Here is a 25358-nt window from a genome sequence, read left to right as displayed (position 1 = left end):
AAAAAAAATATCACACTTACCTTCAATCCCACAGATCAGTCTATTCGTCAGGAGGTTTCTTCTATTGGGTCCCGCCTCATCCTGGTATCTGTCTTCAGCCCAGCACAGAGGGAGCTCCGGGCGCCAACATCTTGTTTTTCTTCCTGCGTCACCAGATCGGGTGACATAGATTGGGAAAAAGCTTGCCGGCAACTTTTTTCTATTGATTAAAGGGCTCCTCCTGTGAATGGCGGAGATGCCCAGTCATGCGCAGAAGGAGCAGCCAAGAGCCTCCCGGGATGCGTGACATAGGTTTCCCTGGAGGATCTGCACTCCCATATATTCTTGATCAAGAATAAAGGGGCGGTGCTGCACCTTTTTTTTTTTTTTTTTTTTTTTAAGGATGTTTGCACTTAAAAAAAAAAAAAAAAAAAAACAACTAAATTTTTATTTCAAAACAATTTTCTACCCTTCTATGTAAAAAAATTTGAGTTTAGGTATGCTTTAACATAGTCCCTCATAGAATCCGGAAAAAATCTCATTTCATTTAATAATTTTTTACAGTTTAAGGAGATGATATCATTGGAAGTCGCAGACAGTTCTCAAGTTTACTGTGCATTTCTAGCATACATTGATCTCTTAGAAGGTGAGTGAAAGCATTTCATGTGTTTATTGACTGCTAGCGTCTTTATTATAAAATAATATCTGTTAGTATCTATAATGTAAATGTTGCTATAAAGAAAACATGATGGGTAGTTTTGTCAATTGGCTGCACCTACCTGTCTAAGTGGAACCATACTTACCTCTACTGTAGCGATTTAATGTCTATGAGCTCCTTCGCTGGTGCTGATATACTCTCATCACTTCCTTTCTTGTTTGGGATCTTTTTCCATTTTTTTTTTTTTTTATTATTCAGTAAACAGCCAAATACACACTATTTGAACATTGAGTCATACAATTATCCAAAATTTACAACATTATCCAATAAAACCAGGTTTTGCGGAATTTATTGGATCTCCCATCACGAGAGGTAGTAAGATCTTCCATCGTCATAATCTCGTTCACCCTTCTAAACCAGTGTGACAGGGTGGGAGGAGAAGACTGCTTCCATAGTGTAGGAATGCAGGCTTTAGCAGCATTTAAAATATGCTTAAGCAAAGAGTTGTGGTATTTCTTCTTAGACCAATCATTCAAATGCAAAAGTGCCAGCTCAGGTCTGTTGCGTATATTCACCTCTGTTAATTCCTCGATAACCGCTGCCACCTGTGACCAAAAGGGTACCAATATAGTGAATTCCCTGCATATGTGGAGTAGACTACAAGCTTCAAATTCACAATGCCAAGATCGATCATCCACTCCTGGATACATTTTAGCTAGCACTGTCAGTACTCTGTACCAACGTGTGAGTAATTTATAATTCAATTCCTGATTTGATTTGAATTTCTAGGTGCAGCCTTATGCCCCGTGTACAAAAGGCGTTCCCGTTGTCCAGGGGAAAATGTAGTATTAAGGTCACATTCCCATTTATTTAAAAATGGTAAGGATGAGGGGGTGAGGTCTGTCAAAAGCAGACGATAAGTACTAGAGAGAGTTCCCCAAATGGGCCCCTGGCCACGCACACTAATTCCACCTGTGACAGAGGACGCACAAAATTGGATGGTAGTGGGAGAGAGCGGAGAAAATGATGCAATTGTAGATTACGCCATATATCTAACTCCGGAAGATCATGAGCAGCTGACAGATCAGGGATATTTGTCCATTCTGTACCCCTCAAAAAATGGGATGCCTTAAAAATGATCTGTTCCCTCCAAGAACGGAACCTGGGACAGATACACCATGTTGAAACCCTGAATGTCCCAAAATAGGGGATAATGGTGAGGTTAAGTACTCACTCCAGAGGTTTGGAAATACTTCCGTACAATAAGTAGAGTTGTTCCCATAGGAGGTAATTTAAGGATAGTAACAAGTGCATCTGGTGGGGACCATACGGCCCTTGCTAATGGGGTACAAGAGATAGCTCCCTTGAGCCCAACCCAAGGTTTGTGACTGCCATTCCTGCACCAATCTATCAAGCGCCCCACGTGTACCACTTGTTGGTACACTGGAGGGTCATGAAAGGCAATACCTCCACCCAACTTGGGCAACCGTAAAATCTGTCGCCCGATACGGGGGTTGTCCCCCCCCCCCCCCCCCAAGACAAAGCGGAGAAACTCCTGTCTAAATTTTTATAGTACTTGTTGTGGGATATGAACTAGGAGGGTTTGGAGCAAATATAGTAAACGTGGCATATAGTTCATCTTCAATATGTAGCATCTACCGAGCCAGGAGAATGCGTGCTGTTTCCAACGCTGCAAGTCTCTCCTCACCGTATTCAATAATGGCGGAAAATTCAAATTACCACCGATGACAGATCTTTTTCCTTCTTGATGAGCCAGGCTAAGTAATATCAGTGCACGGAAGTTAATTTATCATAGCACCCAGCAGATGCTCCAATTGTACATTGTAGTACTTAAGCCACCATTATAGTCGTTGGAAAGGTTTTTTCATGATCCTTTCATCATCCGTGGATCCGCCAGGACGGTCGTTCGGATAATGATTAATGCATGCTGTACACACTTCAGATTCTCGTCCAATATCGGCCCTGAGACGATTATTGCCCAAGAACCATTGGAATTGTGTATGTAGCCTTAGTGTGCAATATGAACTAATTGCCAGTAGAAAGGTATTTGCAGAAAAGGAGTAGTATGTATTTTCTGTAATAATAAAAACCTTCCTGCATGCAATTTTATGCACAGTTTGACCCGTGTTTATGGGCTCGGGGCTGTGTCAGTGCTTTAACATCAAGCCAGATACACTTACAAGATCATTTTGAATTTATTATATGATGCATATGATCTTCTGGCCTGCTGTTGTAAATGCCCATTGATACAGGTAATAACAGCCATTAGTTGGGGCTCTTCTAGTACTGATTTATGTATCTGGTACTCAGTCAGGCTAGTGACAAGCTGACCTAACAGAATAACTAGAACTCTGGGAAAAGACTTAAGCAGAGTTTTTTTTTATTTAATGAGATGATGATTACAAGTTTATAGGTTGAAATGTGGCACTTGTACTTTAAATATTTTGGAAGGAAGTATTTGTTTTACTAGTTAGAATAAAAAAAACACATTATTCAATCTATACCAAGTTCTGATCAGGGTTTAATACAGATAAATTACCTGACAAACCACAAGACTAGAATATCTCCCATTCTATTGTGTGTGAAATCCCCCCACCTACTAGATTGTAAGCTCTTCGGGCCAGGGTCCTCTCCTCCTGTATCACTGTCTGTATTAGTCTGTCATTTGCAATCCCTATTTATTTGTACAGCGCTGCGTAATATGTTGGCGCTATATAAAATCCTGTTTAATAATAATAAAAAAAATAATAATAAAACAGACCTATACAGTACACTATAACAGGTTCGCCTGCTACATTAAGGTGATTGATGGACATACACAGGAAGAAAGGTGAATAATATATGTATAGCATGGTACACTAAAGGGAGAGAAATGAAGAGTGATATGGCAGCTCTACATAAGTTAGCGGAGAGGGAGTAGATTGAAATGGGGAAAAAAATCTCAACTGGATTCAAATTCAGGAGGAACATCTGGAAATGATAGAAAAGAAACTGCTTGTATATGACACAGTAGATCTTAGTGGGGCAAAATAAGAGCTTATATACTTTGGTGGACTATTCTTTCCAATACCATGAAAGGGAAAAGAACTAGGTTCACCTTTATTTACATTCCTGAAATGTTTGAATACATTTATATTTTAATTTTTGTTCAGAGATTAGCTAATGATATATGTGATGTAAGTTTTCCAACATAGTACCAGTAAGATAATTACAAGCAGATAATTAAAAGGAATACATTAAAGACAGGTTACAGATATATAACCCCTGTCAAAAATGATAGAATCTCTACTCTTGGGGTTGTTCATTCAGCTTTGTTGCAAATAGTTACATATTTTATTATATTTACTAGCTGAACATTCTGACCTAAGATATACCTCCAAAAAATAAATGGCATTGTTGTAAATAATATTACATGTTTTGTTCAGACCAAGTGGTGGAAAAATATGGAATCAGTCAACAATGAGGAAAATGATATAGTCAACCCAAAAAATTCAGCCTTGTTCCACCTCCTCTTTTTATGACAACTTGAATTCTTTGAGGCATGGACTTATGATATTACAGTAATGAAAACCAATATTCTTCGTCAGTCAGGTTCTAAGTTTTTTGTATAGCAGTTGACAGATTAGCGTTGCAGGATGCAGCCTTTTCATTGATAACTTTTTCAGTTCCCACTATGAATTTTCTGTCAGATTAAAATTTTGTTTTCTGACCTTACCCAAAGTAAGTTTTAAAAGCAAAATCACTTCATTAAACCTACTTTTGAATATTGGTTGTATTGCTATTGTCATTTTTATGATTTTATAACTAATATAAAATCAGTTGGAGTTTGGTTATTTTTTTTAAGAATAACAGAGGAGAAGCATAAATGGCTGAAGTCCTAATATGAAACTGAATAATAAATAATTGTGCAAATTATTGTTATATGCTTAAAGTGGGACATAGTTTGTTTATGCATACCTGCATTGGTTATACATCCATTGTTTGCTCTGTATTTTGCTATAGATTTAGTTCTATCTAAGCTAATAATTTACACATGTGTTTTACTTATTTATCTAGCTATACTCAAAATATGGTAAAGGAATTTATATTTTTTTAGTGAGAAATTGGCATGATGTACAGATTTTAAGCTCATCTGAACTTCATCTTGTCTATCTGCGTGGACGGGAAAAAATTGACCATGTACCTCAGATCATTATCCCCACACCAGTGACCATGTCATGCACTCATGAGAGGTAAGTGATCTGATCACCTTTTTAAATCCTTGTCTTTTAATTATATACAGTGGCTTCAGGAAGTATCCGGACCCCCTTCACTTTATTTTTGTTATGTTGCAGCCGGATGCCACAATTGTTTAAATTCTTTTTTTCCCATTCTACACTCAGTACCCCATAATGACAAAGTAAAACCAGAATCTTAGACAATTTTGTAATTATAATAAAAGGAAAAAACTGAGCTATCACATTTACTTAAGTATTCAAGCCAGGATTCTCTGGTCTGATAAAACCTTGGAAGATTGGCCTCAATTCTAAACATTATGTCTTAAGGAAACCAGGCACTGCTCATGATCTGTACAATACCATCCCAACAGTGAAGCATGATGGTGGCATGTTTGGGGTGTTTATCAGCAGCATGGACTGGGTGAAAGCTCAGTGGAGCAAACTGGAGAGATATCCTCAATGATATCTCAGGCCGAGGGTTCCCCTTCCAACATGACAATGACCCAATTCACACAGCAAAGGCAACACAGGAGTGACTTAGGGACAAGTCTATGAATGTCCTAGAGTGCCTAGCCCTGACTTGAACCCTATCGCACATCTCTGGAGAGACCTGAAAATGGTTGTCCACTGATGGTTCTCATATAACCTGACTGAGCTTGAGAGAATTTGCAAAGACAAATGGTAGAAAATCCCCCAATCCAGGTGTGCAAAGCTTTTGGCTTCATACCCAAACAGACTTTAGGATGCAATTACTAAGTCTCAACTAAGTAAAGGCTGCAACATAACAACATTTTAAAAAGTGAAAGGGAAGCCATTGTATATCATATTCATTCTATATGTAATGTGTATGATATGTATATGAATATTACACATTCAGACTAACAAAGTAAGATATCTTGTGATGCCAAATTTGATAAAGGAAGTGATGTATTGAAACATGAAGTGTTTATCACCATTATAAATTCTAGTGGTCTATTACCAAGAGCCTTTTTTACAATTTTATGCAGTGCATACAAATGTTACCAGATAACCAAAAGAAAAATCCACAAAGATAAAATATCACCTTTGTAATATTGTTTGGAATACAACTGATTTCATCATTTTATATTGTGAAGGTGAGACACAGATTTTGCTTTAGGTATTCAGCTTATATTAGGAACACAATATGCATTGTTGATGATTTTACTTTCTTTCCTTCACTTTAGTTAACTTATGCACAGTTCTTTCATTTGCCAGCTCAAATGTTTTTGCTTCATCCAACATACACTACAATCCTTTCCAATAATATTGTTAGGCCTATGCCCAGCCTAAAAAACTTAAAGTTTTTCGATAACCTGAGCAAACTGGAAAAGCTTTAAAACATGCCAGCAGTGACCTCTAGCTACATGCACTGTGAAGTTATTCTTCTTTGCAAGTATATATAATGATTTCATATTTAGGTTTCATTCCATTTCTAGTACCTTACAGCTGATGTTTATTCTGTTTATATTTTACATTCACTGGTTCTTTCTTTCCCCCTCTTCAATATGCTAATAAAAATAATAAATGATACCTTTCATTGCGTGAAACCTTCAGTACATTTTCATTAGGTACCTATTTAGACCCAAAGACATTATCACTAGGTGTTTATCCATCTTTTTGGATTTCGTGTAGATCAGGACTGGTGGGAAGGGCTGGACACAGTGCTGTCTCTCTTCTGTCCAAAAATGTCACCAGTGTTTGTTGTGTGTGCACTGTGTGTTCCTGTAGACTTGAATGGGATCTTACTCTAAGCAACTGTAGTTTGGAAGTAGCAGTTTTGGAGATGATGGTGGACAAATGGGGGGATATCATGAGGAAATTAAACAAAATAGATAAAAACAAAAAAGAAAAACTGTGTGTGGGGGAGAGAGGGCTATTATGGGCTCATTAGAAGTAAGTAAATATTAAAATGTATGTATACCCAACATGTTCCCTGTGACCCATATCAGCAAGATGGAAAGTGATTTAAAATACCAAAAATAAAATTGTTATCACTAAGACAGAAAGTCTTACCGGATACCTATTCTCGTGACAATTGTCAAGTTTTACCCTCACTTTATACTATCCCTACTTAATGTAATACCAAGAATCTCCAGCATTTTGTTTTCCTCTGGCTACTCATTGCTGTCATCTTTTACTGATTTGCGATGTGCTAAGTAATTTTTACACATTGCTCTTGGCTCTGCAATTTCCAGTGTTTTGTAAATGGAAAATTGTCCTTGTTGAGGATTGGCCAATTTCTTGCACTGATTAAATGTTTGTTGTTTAAAATATTTTGATTGTAGCAAACACATGAACTCTGTATAATATAGAACTCACAGTTTTTCAGGTAGGATGAACTTATTCTAAGGACAAATGTCTTGTAATTTTGGGTATCTAGATTTTATTCCAAACCAGACAAAACTCTGACATATGTCAATTGTATTGTATGACATTGGTATATTTTCATTGTGCTTGTGAGAAGTTACTTCTGGCTTTTGTCCAAAAAAGATTGTGCTATGTAGAGATAAAACTGTTACAGTGCTCCAAAAAAAAGGACCCATCTATCTGCAGTCCTCCGTGTTTTAATGGTGACTACTGTTGTCAGTGGAGTAAACTGATATGTTAGTCATGGTCTATATAGACAGTACCTTATGTCCGAAGTCAGGTTAAATTTGCTGGCTTTTTCTACTTGGTTGATCTTGGCCACAAGAAACTGGTATAAGTTTCTTATGGTTGATTTTCTGGTATAAGTTTTTTTGTGCTTAGGTGTTCTTTTGAGTCGGTTATAATTGGTCATTTGCACCTAAATTACCTTTTGTGCATTATTGTTGGCCACCAGTGGATGGCATTTTGTTTGTAACAAACTCTGATAATGTCTTATTATGGCAAGATTTTTCTTATACACTTTACATGAATGCACAGCACTAGTGGTGTGACCTGAGTATAGACCAATATTCTTTTTTAATGACATTTGCAAGTAAAAAAATTTCACATCGATTCACAAGATTCACACTCGTACAGTAACTACATACCATGAACATACATACTTGTGTCATCACTTACATAGACCCTTAAGTGCCCCTTTTAAGCTTTTTTAGAAAGTTGTAGTAAAAGCTCTTATTAGCCCACTAAATAATCTGAAACCATATGACAGAATGGAAAAAGCAGATTAAAGACAAAACTAAATCTCTCAAATAGAGTATTTCAATAATCACTAAACTTTTCTGATATTGAAGGGTTCATTATCATCTTATATAGGTGCTGCAAGATGTCCCATTCCTTGCTCCGAGCATTACTCTCCACAGATTTTATTTATTTAATATATTTAATATTTATTTAATATATTTATTATTTATATATATTTATTTAAAAGGTCTGCTTTAAGTGAATATGAAACAGGAAAAGAAGTGAACTTTCCCTGACACACATTGTATGAATATAACTTCTCCAGAAGGGTGTACTAGAGGCATGGGTACAACATATATGAGTTTATCAGAGTTAGGTGCCTCCTACAGTAAATTAAAATCTATTTGTAATTGTCTGAATTTGGTACAATGAGCTGCCATTTGTAACTTTACCTTGCATTTAGTAGATTGTTTTATATATAATTGAGTGATAATTTGTAGATATGTAAAATACCAAAATACATGCTGGATATTTGCTAGTAAAATAAGATAAAATTTTGTTTGGCAATAATAGTTAAACACAGTCTTATTAAAAAAAAGTATTTAGCTTGGTATTGAAGATCTGCATATTAGTTCAACATCTCTTTACAAGGAATGAACATGTAGTACTCGGTAGCCACTTATGATGTCTTAGTTTCCTTTCATATGTTGCAAGGTTTCACTTGCAAGCAGAAAAGTCCAATGTGAAAGAAAAAAAAAAAAGTTCCAAAACATTGTTGCCAAAAGTCAGCTTGCCAACAGCACAAGTACATGATTGTTCTGTTTCCTCCCCAGAGATCAGCTTGCTTTCATTTCTTGCAGTCACTTATACAAATGTGTTGCGGTGCATAAGCTGCTGTACCCATGGTACCTCTTTGAATATTCAACTGTTTTAGGAGGAACAAGGCTATAGTGGAGGCTCTGGTGTTCCCCGGTATGGTAGAAAGACACCTAAATGCCTGTGAATATCCTCTATTCATGAACATTGTTTAGTTTCTTCTACGAAGACAGACAAAAAAAAAAGTGCTCAGATTTTCCCTTAAACCTGTAAAGACCCCTTTGTCTGTGCAAAGGGTTATCAAGCTTCATTTGGCTCTTTCCTAAAGTTTGGAGCACATGAGATAACCCTCCTGGGCAGTTCATTTCTGTCTGGATTTATATGTCTAAAAGTGATACATTGTTTTTCATGAAAATTTATTTTACAGTATTATATAATAATATGAGTATAATAAAGTTTGAAACAAAAAATCATGTCAAAATATTAAATTAATTATACTCATATTATATTATACTGTAAAATTAATGTTCATGTACTGCTTTTACACGTATAAATCACTGTATTGCATTCAATACAGGTATTTTGTATTGAATGCAATACAAATAGATTTGAATTTCCCACCACACCCTGAACTCCCGGTGACTCATCAGATGCGGAAGACGCCGGCGGGAGGAAGAAAGAAGACGAGGATCACTAAGGAGGACGCTGGCGGATCAGGTAAGGCTTGATTTTATCATTGTTTTACATTGGTTTAGCTACCGAGTGTGACTCAGGGTTACCGCTCTTAGCAACTCAGGGGGTTAAAAACAATTTGGTCCTATGTTTACTCTGATTGTGTTAAAGAAACACATGAAGATATAGGTTAAATTAAAATTCATGTGATTTTTTTTTTTTTTAATCATTGTGCACGTTTGCTATCTAATTTGGTTCTCCATACCAATAAAGATTAACCACAACTGATGTACCAAAATATTAGAAATAATTATATACCCTGTGTGTGGTGGGCTTGTACATAAATGGAAGAAAAGTGGAGATTCCTTCTCTTAAAATTGAAATTTGGACTATGAAGTTGAAAGCAAACATTTAAATGAAAAACCAGATATTTTTAGCAAACATACAGTCATTGTCCGTTCCTCTGCCACGTAGTAAAAGCAATCAGATTAAAATCTTCATTGGAAAATGCCTGTTGGATATTCATGTTGGCATCCAGTCCATTTATTTTGGGCAATTTACTACCTGAGAAATGTCATCCCTCCAAGGTCATTGGTAGGATAACAAAATCTGTTCATGATTTTTCACTTATCATACATAATAATCTAATTCATATTCAGATAGTCACTATAGTCAGGTGACTATCCCGAAACAACCAAATGCTGATCGCGTACCATGGCATTTTTATATACACTTGTTCCATTATCAATCACTCCCCCTTTAGTAAGTAAAAGCTTGAAAATGTCAGCCATGTTGGATTCACCTTTAAAAACAAGTCTGCAACAACCAATTCATTTCCTGATAGATTGCTTTAAGTGAATCCATATTCATTTCCCTATATTTTAGTAATCTGTTGCAATTTTTCTAAATAATTGTTCAGACAGTCAAGCTGTGTGTGGAGCAGGGACAACAATCAAACCATCAGTTGTCCAAAATTATTTTTAAATGATTTTTTTCATTATGCCATCAGATTAAAGTAGTTCTGCAGCTTGGAGACCTGATACATACAATACTTGGACAGTTAGCTTGCTTGCCAATGAAATGCTGTTGTAGCATGTATAGGTACATTTATAGTTCTATCCACAAGATGATTTAAACTTAACAACCACAATATAGTCATGTTTACATGACTTTTATGGCATTTAAAGCACTGTGCCTGTCTCAGTTCAAATATTAGCATTGCCAAAGCACAACACTGAGGGAGAAGTGGCATACAATTCAAATGAGAGGTTTATAGCTGAATTTTATGAAGTCAACTTTGGACTTGATGGAGTGTGAAGTGTTTTAATGTGGAAAACAAGGCTTAGTGACATGGCAGATGTGATATAGTGATATATGCAGATTTTGGCTTTAAATGTTGTTAGCAAATTACAAAATATAATTTTGAAAGGTTATTAAACTTTACATGGAACACATTCTTTACTAAACTGTATGGCTTATTTGTTGTGTGTTTCCAAATGTGCCATTTTGTCCTATAAATTCTTAACATAATATTACATTTCTAGACATATATACATACATAACATATATATATATATATATATATATATATATATTTTAGTATACATACATTTACACATACACACTATGGTGATGAAACTACATTGTTGTTGTTCGGTACAGCTTGATGCATCTGTGATGCATCAAGTACAAAAAAAATAAATTTCTTATCCTTGACCAGTATTAGCATTCTTAGATGTGTCCTGGACACATCCACCCTATTTTAGGCGCCTGGGCTTCTGATGTGTCGGTCCAAAATTGATTGAATAAAAGGAGTGAGGAGTAAGGCTGTTGGAAAAAAGTCTAGATGATACTGATTAGGCAAGAAATGCGGCAGACCGTAACAGGCTTGTTGCAGCTTCGAATGCACATTTTGAGAACCTTAAATAAAGACAGTCTTTTCTCAGCCCCTTTTAGCTGGGCACATCACCCAGAATATTTCAGTAACCACTCAGCGTTTTTTGGGTGGTTACTGAAGAGTTGGGTACAGTGGCTGCCCCCCGCCTACAGCTTCTTCTCCCTAGCTCATGAAAATTTCTCATGAAAAGTTGAGCACTGAAAGACACATAAGTATTTTATACCTTTTGGTAGAACCTTAAATAGTTTGCAGTGAAAGGAAGATAAGCCTGGAGTTCTACTTAAACCAAAAAAAAAAAAAGACCAAGCTGTGCTATATAAGTATTGTCCTGATCTCTGTTGAGCTCCTTGTAATCTAGGAGACAATGCCTGATGGCTGGCCTAAAATGGAAATGCAATTTAATATTTTTAATTATTTTCTGTATATTGTTATTTTTGAAAAGGGGAACAATGCACCTTTCAGAACATTCATTATGTGGGTGGACTACAAGCTCAGTCCTTCTTTGCAGCCATTAGTAGTTTAAGGATAAAAAGAAACAAATTGGGTGAAAAAAAAGCTATCCCAGCTATTCTCCAGTTCCTAAGCAATGTTTCCTTACCTAAGTTTGAAGCTAAATATTTTAGAAAGTTTTTTTCTAGGATCAAAAATGGTACATTGTAGTGTTAATTACAATGTTAAAAAAACACTGTTTCTGGAACTATTTGGTAGTCCATGGAAGACATAATGCTGCTTTCTTGAAGACTAGACACATCAGAGCTCAACTATTTATCTTGGGTGAAAATTTCACATGTGTATAGCGCTCCCCAAATGCAGTTTTTTTTGTTTTTCTGGCTTAAATAAAATATCTCCTTCAGCATTGGGGTTTCCTAGGTGGAGGTAAGAATGGACACTGCAGGGAAATAAAAAGCTTTTCCATTTTTAGGAGAGAAATACATTTTTTATTGACTAATGATGACATTGGCTGTCCTGTTTTTTGTGGTTTTATTATTAGGTTTATTTTTGGTGAACTCCTGAAACAAATTTGGTGAAAAAAACTATACCGGTTATATATATTCTCCAGTTGCTAAGCAATGTTTCCTTACCTAAGTGTTAAGCTAAATATTGAAGAAAGTTTATTTTTTTAGGATCAAAAGTGGTACATTGCAGTGCACATTGTCTGCGCACATACTTGCTTGTCATTCATGCTTGTGGTAGCTAAGAGGCTGGAGGCTCGCATAGCATTGAAAGTTTTCTGATAGAAACAGGCACAGCCATCATATTCCAAAAATTATGCTTGGCAGATGTGTAAAGACAGACGTGCATTTTTAGGGGAAGGGGGTGACCATTGAAGGTAGGAAACAACAGGACCTGACAATTTTTCTTTTATATATAAACTTTTTAAATCACAAGAACATAGGTGCTTCCATGCTTTTCAATTCTTTAATAGAAGTAAAATTATTTTTTCTTTTTACAATGGAACATTATCATATTTAGTCACAGAAGATGTTAGTAACAAAGTTTGGAGACCTTTTGCTTTTACTAACATTGTTTCAATTTTGATTCCTTTAAGAAAAGTCACATCCCTAATGAGCAGTAGGGTAAAACCTTTACCTAATTCTTACGTGAAATTCTAAAGGAGATACAGTCTAACATATTATCTGTATTTTAACTTGTGATACCTGTTCTCTTTTGTTTTTCTTTCCAGAATTCAGCAATATCTGAAACTTGGCCACACAGAAGATGAAATGATATCATATTCAATTCTTTTGGGGATTGTAGAATCTGATTCAACTATTGTTTACTACAAACTGACAGAAGGCTTTGTGATCCCAGATCCCCCAGATTTTGCAGAGGATGTGGAAAATAAACGTTGGAAAAAGAAAAAAATTAGGTGCTTGAGGTAGCCAAATAGCTATGCGCAGTATAGACACATTTGGATTATTATTATGCTTGTTTTGGTATTATTTGACTACCGCGTCATGGAGTATTGGAAGACCTTTTAATGCTGTTTAACTAAACGGCAGATGTTTTGAACATATCTGATGGTCAGTAATCAGATTTGTCATTGTGTTGACCGGAAAACAAGGACTTGGAAACTATTTATGCAACAGTACTTCTCGTGCCTGCCATTAATGAGACATTGTCTTTCTCCAAGATTATCCAAACCATGGAATCTGCAATATGACTCCCATGAACAAGTTGATTCCACTTACAGATGTCTGTCCCCACCAAGATTATTTTTTTCTATCTGCCATTTTCCGCTATGCTGTTTTAATATTTCGCAGAAATATGTGCACACATAGATTTTGGCATACTGACAAAAAACTTCAGTCATCATCCTTGCATAAGAAATGGGAAAATGTCATTCATTGGAAATTGCATATTTTGTAAATATTTTAAAATAAAAAAATACCACAATTTCTACATAAAAAATAGCTTTGTATAAACTGCTTTTAACAGACTAGGCAAAATAAAATATAATTGTTCAAAGGTTTTAGGATTTGCTATTAACCAATACTTGGACTTTTGGTGAAAATGTTGGCTGTTTATTTTAGTTTATTTTAGGCAACCAAGAATCCTTGTATTCTTGCATTTTTAGTTTCTTTTATTCCACCTCATCATAACATGTCTGGTTGTTACATTGTGTTGAAGGGTATACTAAAATCATATATTGAATTTGCTAATCAGCAGCTCAGTATACATTCACCAAAATATTGCAAACAGATGGGTAATGTTGTTTTACTCCTCACAATATCTAGTTTTCAAACAGCTTTGCAACAACAATAAACATGATTAATTGTGGTTCTTGGCCTCAGAATCTGTAAGAAAAAAAGGTAAAATAGATAATACAAACATAAACAATATTATATTTGATCTTCTCTTACGTTATCCAGTCTTTAAAGTAATCAGTAGCATCAACATCTAGCACAGTACTGAAACTGTTCCCCATGGTGGTCTTTAGTGAAGCAAACCTAGACATTGCTTGCTCATATTTGTTTTAAAGAATAGCTCTTGGGTTGTGGAAGGGTGGAGGAGCAGTCCAGCTATTGGAACTATCTTTCACAAATCCATTCTCCATCAGCTTAACAAGTTCCCCGTGCTTCAATAGGAAGCGTTTGTATCTTGTAGTCGCAGGTAGTCTGAAAGACTGTGTTGCCAAGGTTATTATGAAATATGGTCTTATGACAGATGTCCTCTTTTACATCACAGAGCAGCCCTAGGCTAGGTTCAGACATGTGCTTCATTTGTTAGTGGCATGAACAAGGTTTTGTATGAGAAGTGCGTACATCTTCTAACAGTTTTGTCTTGCAGGAGTTAACATGGAATGGTCTTTGTTTTTTCTAAACAAACATCACTAATTACAACCAAATGTGCAAATCAAGCCTCTGGGCAAAGGCGCATCATTCGGACCATTGCACTGTTCACACAGCTTGTGAAGAATTTCTCTACCCAACACATTAGGAATTCTGCTTTCTGGTCAAGAGGAGGAATGTACTTGGCTATGCATCTCAGATGGTGCTGGTGATGTGCATGTTTAGGTGTTGGAACCTCTTCCCTGTTTGGCAGCTGATAACATTCAATAAGTGTTAGAAGTGGAAACAGTGTGTTCCCATAGACAGAGGCTATCCTAAATCCATATGCCATTCTACACTTGACCAGCACATGTGTGTAGGAGTGGGCTTCCCCTTTAATGCTGAAAAAAAATTCTGCGCTTGCCAGTGACCGATTGCTCCGGTCGTCTAAGATAGCATACATTTTCACTGGTTGTCCTGAAGGGAAGACTTTGACCAGACTATTTAGCACAAGATTTGCCACGAACTCCATCTGTACAATCCTGAAGAACACGTGTAACTTGCTGCTTGGCACTCTCCACGCCAAGTCAATGCGAGTTTAAAGTCACTTGGAAGTATAAAATGTTTGGATGAGCCAGGGTTATAAGCTGTCACAGGTTTGTCACTGTTGCATTCTGAACTGAATTTAGTAATGGCTTTACTGTCCCTGGCAAGATGTTTGGTAGATGCACAGCACCTTTAGCAGATATCATGCTCCCTTAGGAAAGCCTTATGTTCTTCAAAGGGTTTCTCCTTAAACACTTGACATTTCTTTGGAGGATGAGGCTTGTTGTGAATGGGACACAGGATTTTGGGATCACAAGATTTAGCTTTTCACCTCATTCCTGGCAATTAGCGTGTTGGTCAATAGTCCAGTTTTCCTGACAGAGACAGCACTTCTTTACACTTGCTGCTCGATGTGTCATATGTTGTAGAGACTTTGGTAGAGCTGTTTAAATCCAGAGATAAGAAGCTTGGATCATTTTTGGTCCTGGCTAGCTTTCAGATGAATTTACAAAAGAAAGAGAAACGTGGAAATTATGCATTTGCTTTATACTCGGAACTTACCATAGTTCATTTTTCTTCAAGATAAGATAAAATAACTGGAGCCTGAAAGGTGGTAATCTAGTTTTGCTGTTTCCAATTTAGGATTAAGATCACTTAGTTCTTGAAGCTTGTGATTATCCTTGCCAGATAATTTTGTGAAGTTCTGAAGTTTTCTAAATAAGGCAAGTTCAATGGCCTCAGTGCTGCCAAAGGCTTGTTCTAATCTTTCGGAAACGAGTCCTATTGCTGGTGCCTCAATATTGGTAGAATTTAGCCTTTGTGCCTGTCCTGAAGATTGAGGTCCTAGCCACTTAGCAAATTATGTTCTCCTTTAGGCTCTATCTAGGTTCTTGATAACTGCTTTATATGTGTCTCGCTAGTGTCTGTATTTCTCTGGCTGGTCTTTAAACTTTGTGATTCCAATGCTAAGGAGCTCATAAAGATTCTTGTATTTGGCAAAGTCAGCCATATCTGTCTTTTCAGTTTTTGTGTCAATGGGTTGTTCTCGTACTTTTATGTTGTAAGCAGTTGCTGGCACATACAGCTGAATAGCTGCTGTGGGCAGCACGGTGGCTCAGTGGTTAACACTCTGACCTTTGCAGCGCTAGGTCCAGGTTTAAATCTTGGCCAGGACACTATTTGCATGAAGTTTGCAGGTTCTCCCTGTGTTTGTGTGGGTTTCCTCTGGGTACACCGGTTTTCTCCCACATTCCAAAAACATGTAGTTAAGATTAATTGTCTTCCTGAGATAGGGACATTGGATTGTGAGCCTCCTTGAGGGACAGCTTGTGACATGACTATGGACTTTGCGAAGCGCTGCATTTAACCTTTAAGTATACGCGTCATTTCTAGTGACATAACGTCACGGGTGGGGTCTGCAGGTATCCCCATACAATTATTGTGTAAAAAGAAGTTTCTATAACATATTTAAGAATTTAAGGTTTATATTATATCAATAAAACTTTATTTTAATAGAAATAACCTGTATTTTATTTTTAATTAGTTAACATCAGCCTTTGAAACTTATAACTAAAAAAAGTCCGACATTTTTAAGGCACTTACTTCTAACATAGAATGTAAACATAACAATTAATTACAAAACAAAACAGTCTTATTTTCCTTGAAAAAGAAGTATAATTGTTTAATAAACACTTAAAATATATGAAAAAGGAACAATAATTAAAATTTTGACAGCGCCAATAACTATGAATATAAAAACACTTACAATCTAAGGATCTTTGGGTTCACATGGTGAACAATAAATTACTGACATGGAATGTGGTTTACAAATTGTTTTTTTACAGGTTTTACAAACAATGGTGCTTTTCTTATCTTTTGATCTTGGACAGATATAGCATCTCCGCTTCATTTTTGGAGCACTTGGTCCAGCTTCGTCTAAAACAGTTGCAGGTAGGGGGTCTCTTCCAACCACCTTGCACATTATTGATTGTATTTCCTTCGTCAATCTTGGTGTGCTATCCAGTCTTTTGCAAATGTATGGTTGGATGAGTTCTTTCGCCGTCGCCTTTATATATTATGTCGTTCCTCAACTATTTTATGTCGCCGAATACGTGATGAATGGGGAGCACATTTTGCCCATTTAAATCTGTTTTTACCATAAAAGCTGTTCTCTGGTATTCCTTGTTCATCAGAGCTGGATTCTGTGTCATCGCTTAGGTCTATTTCGGATGAAGACAGATGTTCACTGTGAATTGACTGTTGGTCGCTGATATCGCCTTCTTCCTCAGCAATACCCGCTTCAATATCACATTCTTCATCTTCAGAACTACTAGATTCGGCCAATATTCTTGCCATAAGTTCATCACTCAATGGACGATTCATTTTTATAAGAATATCTGCAAATAAACTGAATTATATCAATCATAATATTTATAACAATAGTCACGTATAATCACGCGTGGGGTCTCCAGGTACCCCAAAACGTAGGAAAAGGTACTTACCTATGAGCACGTGTGACAAGCGTCCTTCTCTCAACAGCTCTCGTGGCACACTGAGATTAGCTGGAAGCGCGGCGGGCTACAATGCATAAAATCGAAAATACGACAATAAAATGGCGCTTGGGGTCCGTGTAGACCCCACCCGTGTAGTTAAAGGTTAATGTCAGCACTTATATAAATACTGTGTAGTAACAATAATAGAGGGTATTGTGTATGGTGTAGTAAATTGATTGATTATAGACAAGGGTTATGAGTCTGGGATTCTTGTAAGATGTGTTGTTAATAAAGGTTATCTTTTAGGAAGTGAAGGTATCACCCTGAAAGGTTTTGTGGTGCCTCCTTGACCCTTAACCTTGGGGTTTGTAGTTGTGCGTAGGTTGGCTTACTTTGGGATGTTGAGAAGTCTGTTGACTGGATAATTTGTCTAAATTTCACCAACAGAAGGCAAGGTATCTTCAGCCTGATTCTTCCATAGCCCTAACAAGTCATTATTAATTTCTGCCTTATGTGCTTCATAAGATTCCATATGTTTTAGTGGTGGCTTAATCTTGTGTTTTGAGGTTTGCTCTTTTTGTTGCATATTAGCCTTTAAAACAGCATAAGTTAGTACTTCATCACTTTCCAGTAGTGAGTCCATAGTAAGCAGCAATGTTATTGAGTTTACGATTTGTGAACTAAATGTTTAACAGTAAGCTGGTCTGGAGAGCCTAGTGTTTCACAGCCCAGCTCCTGTTGTAACCCCTTGTTGTCCAGTCTGCTGTTCCCTTGCCTGTTCCCTTTGTACATTCTGTATTGCTGTTCCTGTGTTCCCAGTGTATTCCTGAGTCTTCTGCATTTCTCTGTGTCTTTGGTGACCCCTGTGTCACCCACGCCTCCAGTCTCTTCCTGTGTCTTCTGTATTCCCCTGTGTCTTAGATGATCCCTGGGTGTCACAGGTGTCTATTTCTAGTACTTGACTCTTGGCTTTGTTTCTGATCTAGCTTTTTTGCTGCCTGGCTTGACCCCGGGCCTTTTTTGACTATTCTCTTGTCTGCTGATTCCGTACTGCACATGTGATGTGTTTTGGACTGTGCAGATATGTTTTTGTGTGTGTTGAAGCTCATAAAGAGTCCAGCCAAATGGGCTGATTTAATACTACATGTGTAAATACATGAAGACACCTAACTTAAAATGTCTATAGGTGCAAACTGAGTTTTGTAGTAGCACTAAACCTTACAATTAAAATCACAAGTTTACAGATTCGCTGTGGCAAAATGGACATGTTTTTTCCTCAATAAAACTTACATGCTTGTTTGCAATCTTCTTTTGAATGTATGATGTGCACAACTCAGCTAGCTGTCCAGAATTAATAAACTCCTTTGTACATGTGTGAGAGTTATGTCGATCTGGCTTGGCCTGTCAAGATAGATAGCTAAAGATACTGAAGCCAGAAGAGGACTGGGTGAAGATGCCAGTTACAGTGAAGCAACAAGAAGAGGTGAGTTTGGTTAAAAACTTGCAAACAGGCAGGTATATTTATTTTATTGCAGAAGAGACATACCTTGTCCCTTCTGCAATAAAAAAGCCTGCTTGAAGTTTTTATTTAAGTATAAATATGCTTTAAAGTAGAGATATATTTCTTAATACAAAATTGTAGACAGGTGGGATTCTTATTGCAAATGGAACAGATGATGTCCCTTCAGCAAAAAAAAAAAAACCCTTACCTGTCCGCTCTTAACCTTCTTTTCATAGTTCTGCTTGCGCACCTCAGTGTAGGGTGCCAGGTATCCCAGTCATCCCAGCCTGGTAAATCAAAATTGTCTAAATTCCAACCTCTAGAAGAGGAGCGGAAGAAGATTGGCAGCATCCAGCTTATGGACAGGTGAGTTGAAATTGCAATCAGGTAAGTAAGCTTATTTTATTTCCCAAGGTACATTGCCTGTCTTTTTTGCAATAAAGGACCTGCCTGGTTGCAGTTTTTGATTTTGATGGTTTACTTCTGCTTTAAGAATGACATTCCTTTAGGGGTCCATTCACACTTCCTGTAGTAGAATAGATTTCAAGTCTCAATTATTACTATGTCCAGCACTTTATTGCATTTTTTGAAAAGTAGGTTAAGTAGCATTTTAAATCTGCATGGAAAATCCAAATACTAAATGTTTCTTTATTCACATTGAATAGAACATACATATTTATAGCAAAACAAAAAAAAAGTATACCTACCTTTACTTTTGCAGAGCCCTCACTCTCGCCGCAATGGGCTTCTATTTGGTTCTGCACCAGCCTCCAATCTTTCTGGTATAGGAACCAGCAGGCACTGCCATTTTCAGTCTTCTTCTGCTTTTATCAACCAATCTTGTATTGGGCAGGCATGAGATCAGTGCGTATAAGTGGGATCGGTACTTCTTGTTTTTACATTGCTGGGAAAGCCCCTTCTACCCCAGCCTGACGTCACATATACCAGGAGGCTTTGGGCTTCTCATTCAAAAGATGGAACATATCTTTTACTTGATATAAAAGGATTATCTACCCTTTTATATAAAGTAAAACAGGTCTGCTTTAAAAGTGCATAAAAGCTTATTTACAAAAAAAAAAAAAAATGTGTTGCAAACACAAATGTGCAATGTTCCTAACCAAAACATTTTAGTTCTAAATGTGCACAATGCAGGTTCCTTTTTCAGAAAATTGGGCCCCATGGAACTTTCATCTGACTGTCCATGATTCCTCCTTTCTACTGCATAACCATTGAGGCACTTATTGGTAAAATTGAACCAATATATCTCAATTTGGAAACAAGCATAGGCACACTGAACATGCCCTTTATCAGTTTCATTTTTATTTCATTTAATTTTGATGTTTAGTAAAATTCTGTCTTCTTTTGTCGTTGATTCTTGTCCAGTAAATTGCACTGCACCTGCAAATGTTTTCAGTGTAGTAAAAAAGGCAAAGACGCATTCCAAACAAGTTATAACATAAGAGATATGCAGCTGCAATTGACTTTGAGATACTTAAACTGAGCACATTTGTGTGAAAATGACCTTAAAGTTCAGAGTGCCCCAGGAAACCATGTGCAAGATGCATTATGTTAACATTCTGCTTGTTTGAACAAATTTTTAAAATTGTCCAAGTAAACATTTTGACCAGGTATAAATAATAATGAATAAATACATATATATGCTAGAATGGAAAATATTTGTGATATGATCAATATTGTAACTGCAGCATTTTTCTGTAAACAGTCCCTGATGTATATTTCCATTTGATTTAGATGTTTTACGTCAGTGGTCCTTGTGAGACATGATAATTCACTTGTAACAAATGTGAAGCGTCAAGATTCCAGACTAATTCTGTAGACAAAGTTTTAATTTCAGACTTACCTGACATAAATAGTTACCCCAACCACTTTCTGGCATCAAACCATTGCACTTGGGAACCTCAGTGATCAATGGATGTTCTAATACCAGCTATGGGGGCTCATTTATAACACTATCAATGCGCCGTTATGCACCACTTGTTTCACACAGCTTGGCTTAGTTCATTTAGAAAAATGGGGCCATAGTATAAGGCCTGAAAAACCCCATGGGGTTCACTCTACTTAACTGTGCAGGGAGAGGTCTGTGATTGGATGAGAGCCTGGTAACATAAATGTTTGCTTTTATTTCCATTCATTTCTACTGGGTTTTCCTAGTTTAGAATCCTGAATGTCTATGAATATGCATGTAAATGAATATGTCCATAAATATTTAGGCAAAAACAACTTTTTTCTAATTTTGGTTCTGTACATTACCACAATTATTTTAAATGAAAGAACTCAGATGCAGTTGAACTGCAGGCTTTCAGCTTTAATTCAGTGGGTTGAACAAAAAGATTGCATAAAAATGTGAGGAACTAAAATAGCCTTTTTTTTTTTTTTTACACAATCATTACATTTCAGGAGCTCAAAAGTAATTGGACAATTGACTCAAAGGTTATTTCATAGGCTGGTATGGGCCGTTCCATGGGGCCGTTCTATTTCATGGGCTGGTGTGGAAGATTTTGCTGTGAACAGACAACATGTAGTCAAAGGAGCTCTCCATGCATGTGAAACAAGCCGTCCTTAAGCTGCAAAAACAGAAAAAAATCATCCAAGAAATTGCTACAATATCAGGAGTGGCAAAATCTACAGTTTGGTACATCATGAGGAAGAAACAAAGTACTGGTAAACTCAGTAATGCCAAATGACCTGGACGTCCACGGAAGACAACAGTGGTGGATGATCGCAGAATCATTTCCATGGTGAAGAGAAACCCCTTCACAACAGCCAACCAAGTGAACAACACTCTCCTGGAGGTAGGTGTATGGATATCCAAGTGTTTATTTAAAATAATTGTAAGTCTGTTTTTTCCCGTCTTGCTCTTTTCCAGTTGTCAGTTTATACTTTGTTTAAGGACAGACAGGTGCATCTCCATGATATTCATTGAAGCCTCTGGTAGAAAGTCTTTGTATACTAATGTGGGAAAAAGACTTGTAACATCTCCACCAGAGATGCGTTAGCAAGTAGATGTTAGTAATGTCCAGTGGTTCAAACAACATTGCAGTGCTCATAAACCAGGACTGTATTAATAGATTTGTAATCCCAAATACAGAAAGAAATGATTTTAGACTTCAATTTACATTTTGCTGCTTACGTATATTGGCCTCTCTCGCCGAGTTTTCATTGACAGACACTAATCACTGACTTTAATTTAAACCCACAGACATCGAAATGATGAGATTGTGAAGGGCTAAAAGAGGATTTTTGGTAAATTAAAGATTTTATTGTCATCCACTGAATTTTATGCTATGATTTCCCATGTGCAAAGGCTCCTGTATGAAGTTGCAAAACATTACATTTACTGGAATCATAGTGGCTTACTATTTCTTATCCCACCCTTTTTTGGCTTTGTGTTTTGCTATTGATTGTATATTCCCCACTCCAGTCTTATATACTGTGCCTTTTACATTTAAAGCTTAACTATCTACATTCCTTATAGCTAAATACTCAATCACATTTGAAAATGGCTACAAAAAAAGCCCCAAACACTGTATCTGTGCTAATGCTACCCACTGGGTATTAAGTCTTGCACTGCAGAGTGGTAGGGTCATTCTTTAGGTGTTAACTTTGCTGCCTGGGTGACATGGACATTTTTTATTTGTTGCCCTGTGGTGAAGTTTTCTCAAACTCCACCAGACTGGCCCTCAACAGAGATTAGCAGTGGGCCTGAGCTTCAGCTGTACATCACTGGTCTTCACTTCTAAAAGGGGAAGAAAGGTAAGTAAGGTTTATTTTTACCAAAGATGGGCTCTAGCAGTACATTTTTTATATATTTCACCCTGCTTCTCTTGCAATATTTTGCTAAATATTTTATAAATAGTTGTTTATTGTGGGATTATAGTTAAAATTAGTTTAAAATTAGTTAAAATTAAACTTTTTACCTTAAGAAATAAAATGCATGTTCTTGCTTGGTGTAGGGGATAAGGAATAACCAGAAATACATACTTAATCTTTATTTTCACGGTTTTATTTCCCACCATACAGCACATTTCTCATATCCTCCCATCTTCTTTGGCCTTGAGATCATAACGTTTTCTAAATATCAACACAACACTACCAGTCCTGCAATGTATGTTAGGACATCAATGGCCCACCTACATTCTGTTGGAGAAGTAAGAAATAAAAGATAATTCTTATTTTTAACTCCATTGGACCAAATAAGCTTTTTACCACTGGTGTGTATGGGGGCAAAAACTAGTGTTACTTTAAAAAAAATATTGGAATTCAGCTTTTAACGACAAAGATTTGTGCACAGATATCAGTTTTTATGATTTTTTTTACTGTCTCTTATTTAGCAAACGCACATGGAGATTCATCAAAGAAAACACAAAAGTTCCAGCCTTATATATATGATATACACAAGAACATTGGTGACATATAGATTGTTTTTTTTGTGAATTAAGAAAAAAATTAAAGTAGTAAGAAAAGAGTTATGAGTTAAATGTTACCAGATCTTGAGTGGACATCTGCATTTGACCAGAATAGCTACATAAAAACCTTGTGTGCTTGAATGCTCCAGATGTATTTAATGATGCATTGTACATGGTATGTGAAGCTGACCTAATCGAAAACAGAAGGTTTGAGCCTAGCAGCTATCTACTATTTTAACTCTTCAAAAGTAGATTGTGAGCCTTAAGCTATAATAACAACAGAAGTACTACAAACATAATGAAATACTAGTTTATTATTTGCAGTTATTTTTGTACAGTATGTTTAGTGAGCTCTACATAATAAAATATTTTTAATAAATATAACAGCAAAAAGTACAATTTTGTTAAGTGAGCGTTAAATGGATATTCATGGATGTCATCATTTTATCCAAGGCATGGGTCTTTACTGAGTTCTAATTGCTCTGTGATGTTCAGAATCTAGAGTAGAACCTAAATGACAAAAGCAAATTAGCTTCTCTTGGTGATCTTTGTTTTAAGATGTTAATTAAACACTGTCTGGCTTCAATATTTTTTAATTACAAATGAGGGACTTGCATGCTGTTTTGGAAATGTGGGTGAGTTCTTTATCTCTGTACATGTTTTGAATCAGTAGCTGAGTGTTAAAACCACAGCCCCAGAATGATAGCCAGGGATCTAAAATGTATGAGAAAAACTGTAATTCTCCTATGACAGATATGCTTTAAAATGTCTTAGAATGTAGAAGATCCTGTCAAACAACTGAGTTTGGCAGCAGACAAAGAAGCTCTCTACAAAGAATCCTAGTTCTCTATTTTCCTGCACTACACAGAGACAAGTACTAGGAATAAAAAGAATGGAAAACACAGATGAAAGAGACAAGGCAATAAAAAGAGCAAGGGGGTACAAGAAAAGCCCAGGACCATTTTGTACATCCATTTTTTTCCTTTGCTGGACATTTGTTTTATCATTTTTCATTAGTTCAGCTGCGTTACAGCTTCTGTCCATTGAACTTTATTTAGAACATTGGCTGCAATTATAGTTACCTTTTTTGCACATATTGATTGAAACACACTATTCACATGTTTATGGCATTGTATTTTGTGATTTATTGTCAGTATTTACTTATGCCTTTAATGGCACTGTATATAAATAATGTTAGATGTTGTGGGCCTTTTGTTTTCATGTTTTTAAAGGTTAAGGTTGGGTTATTTATTTGGAAAGTTTAGGTCTCAAACACTTTTTGCGCACTTGAAAAAATTTACAATTTTAAACTAACAATTTACGAACAGATTTTTCATACATGTGCTGTATTTAGCATGGAAAGGTGAGAAAAGTTGCTATACAAAACTGAACTTTTCAGATCAGCTATAATGTGTATAGACCACACTTATGTGGAATTCCTTATAGTCACAATGTTGATTATACATTATCTAGGGCTGCGTAAGTTATGTAAAAGTTTTACTGGAAAACAGAAAAATGTTTTACTTTTTTATTTTTTATTAGGACTTAACAAACAAGGACTTACCATTTCAAACACCAAATTAAGCCAATATCTGTAACAAAAAATGTATAATTTGTTAAAAAAAAACTTCACTATGAGATTATCTATCCTCAGTAGCATAACATTTTCAGATATTGTAAGCCAATGAAGCTTATTTGTTAAGTTTTTAATTAGTTATTGATTAATGTTAA

The 25358-nt window shown here is 36.3% G+C and overlaps 1 protein-coding gene across 1 annotated transcript in view; it reads left to right on the top strand.

The window, feature by feature from the left end:
* TSEN15 (tRNA splicing endonuclease subunit 15) overlaps nucleotides 1-13801 on the top strand; it is a 14737-nt gene extending 936 nt beyond the window's left edge. The window contains exons 2-4 of the mRNA XM_072420116.1: nucleotides 544-625; nucleotides 4755-4890; nucleotides 13074-13801. Coding sequence (XP_072276217.1) covers nucleotides 544-625; nucleotides 4755-4890; nucleotides 13074-13272 — 417 coding nt within the window. The 3' untranslated portion in view covers nucleotides 13273-13801. The remainder of the gene's footprint in view (nucleotides 1-543; nucleotides 626-4754; nucleotides 4891-13073) is intronic.
* The last annotated feature ends 11557 nt before the right edge of the window (nucleotides 13802-25358 follow it).

This window comes from Pyxicephalus adspersus, chromosome 8 (assembly GCF_032062135.1).
Source record: "Pyxicephalus adspersus chromosome 8, UCB_Pads_2.0, whole genome shotgun sequence".
Classification (NCBI taxonomy): Eukaryota; Metazoa; Chordata; class Amphibia; order Anura; family Pyxicephalidae; genus Pyxicephalus; species Pyxicephalus adspersus.
This window is presented reverse-complemented; position numbering and strand designations above follow the sequence as displayed.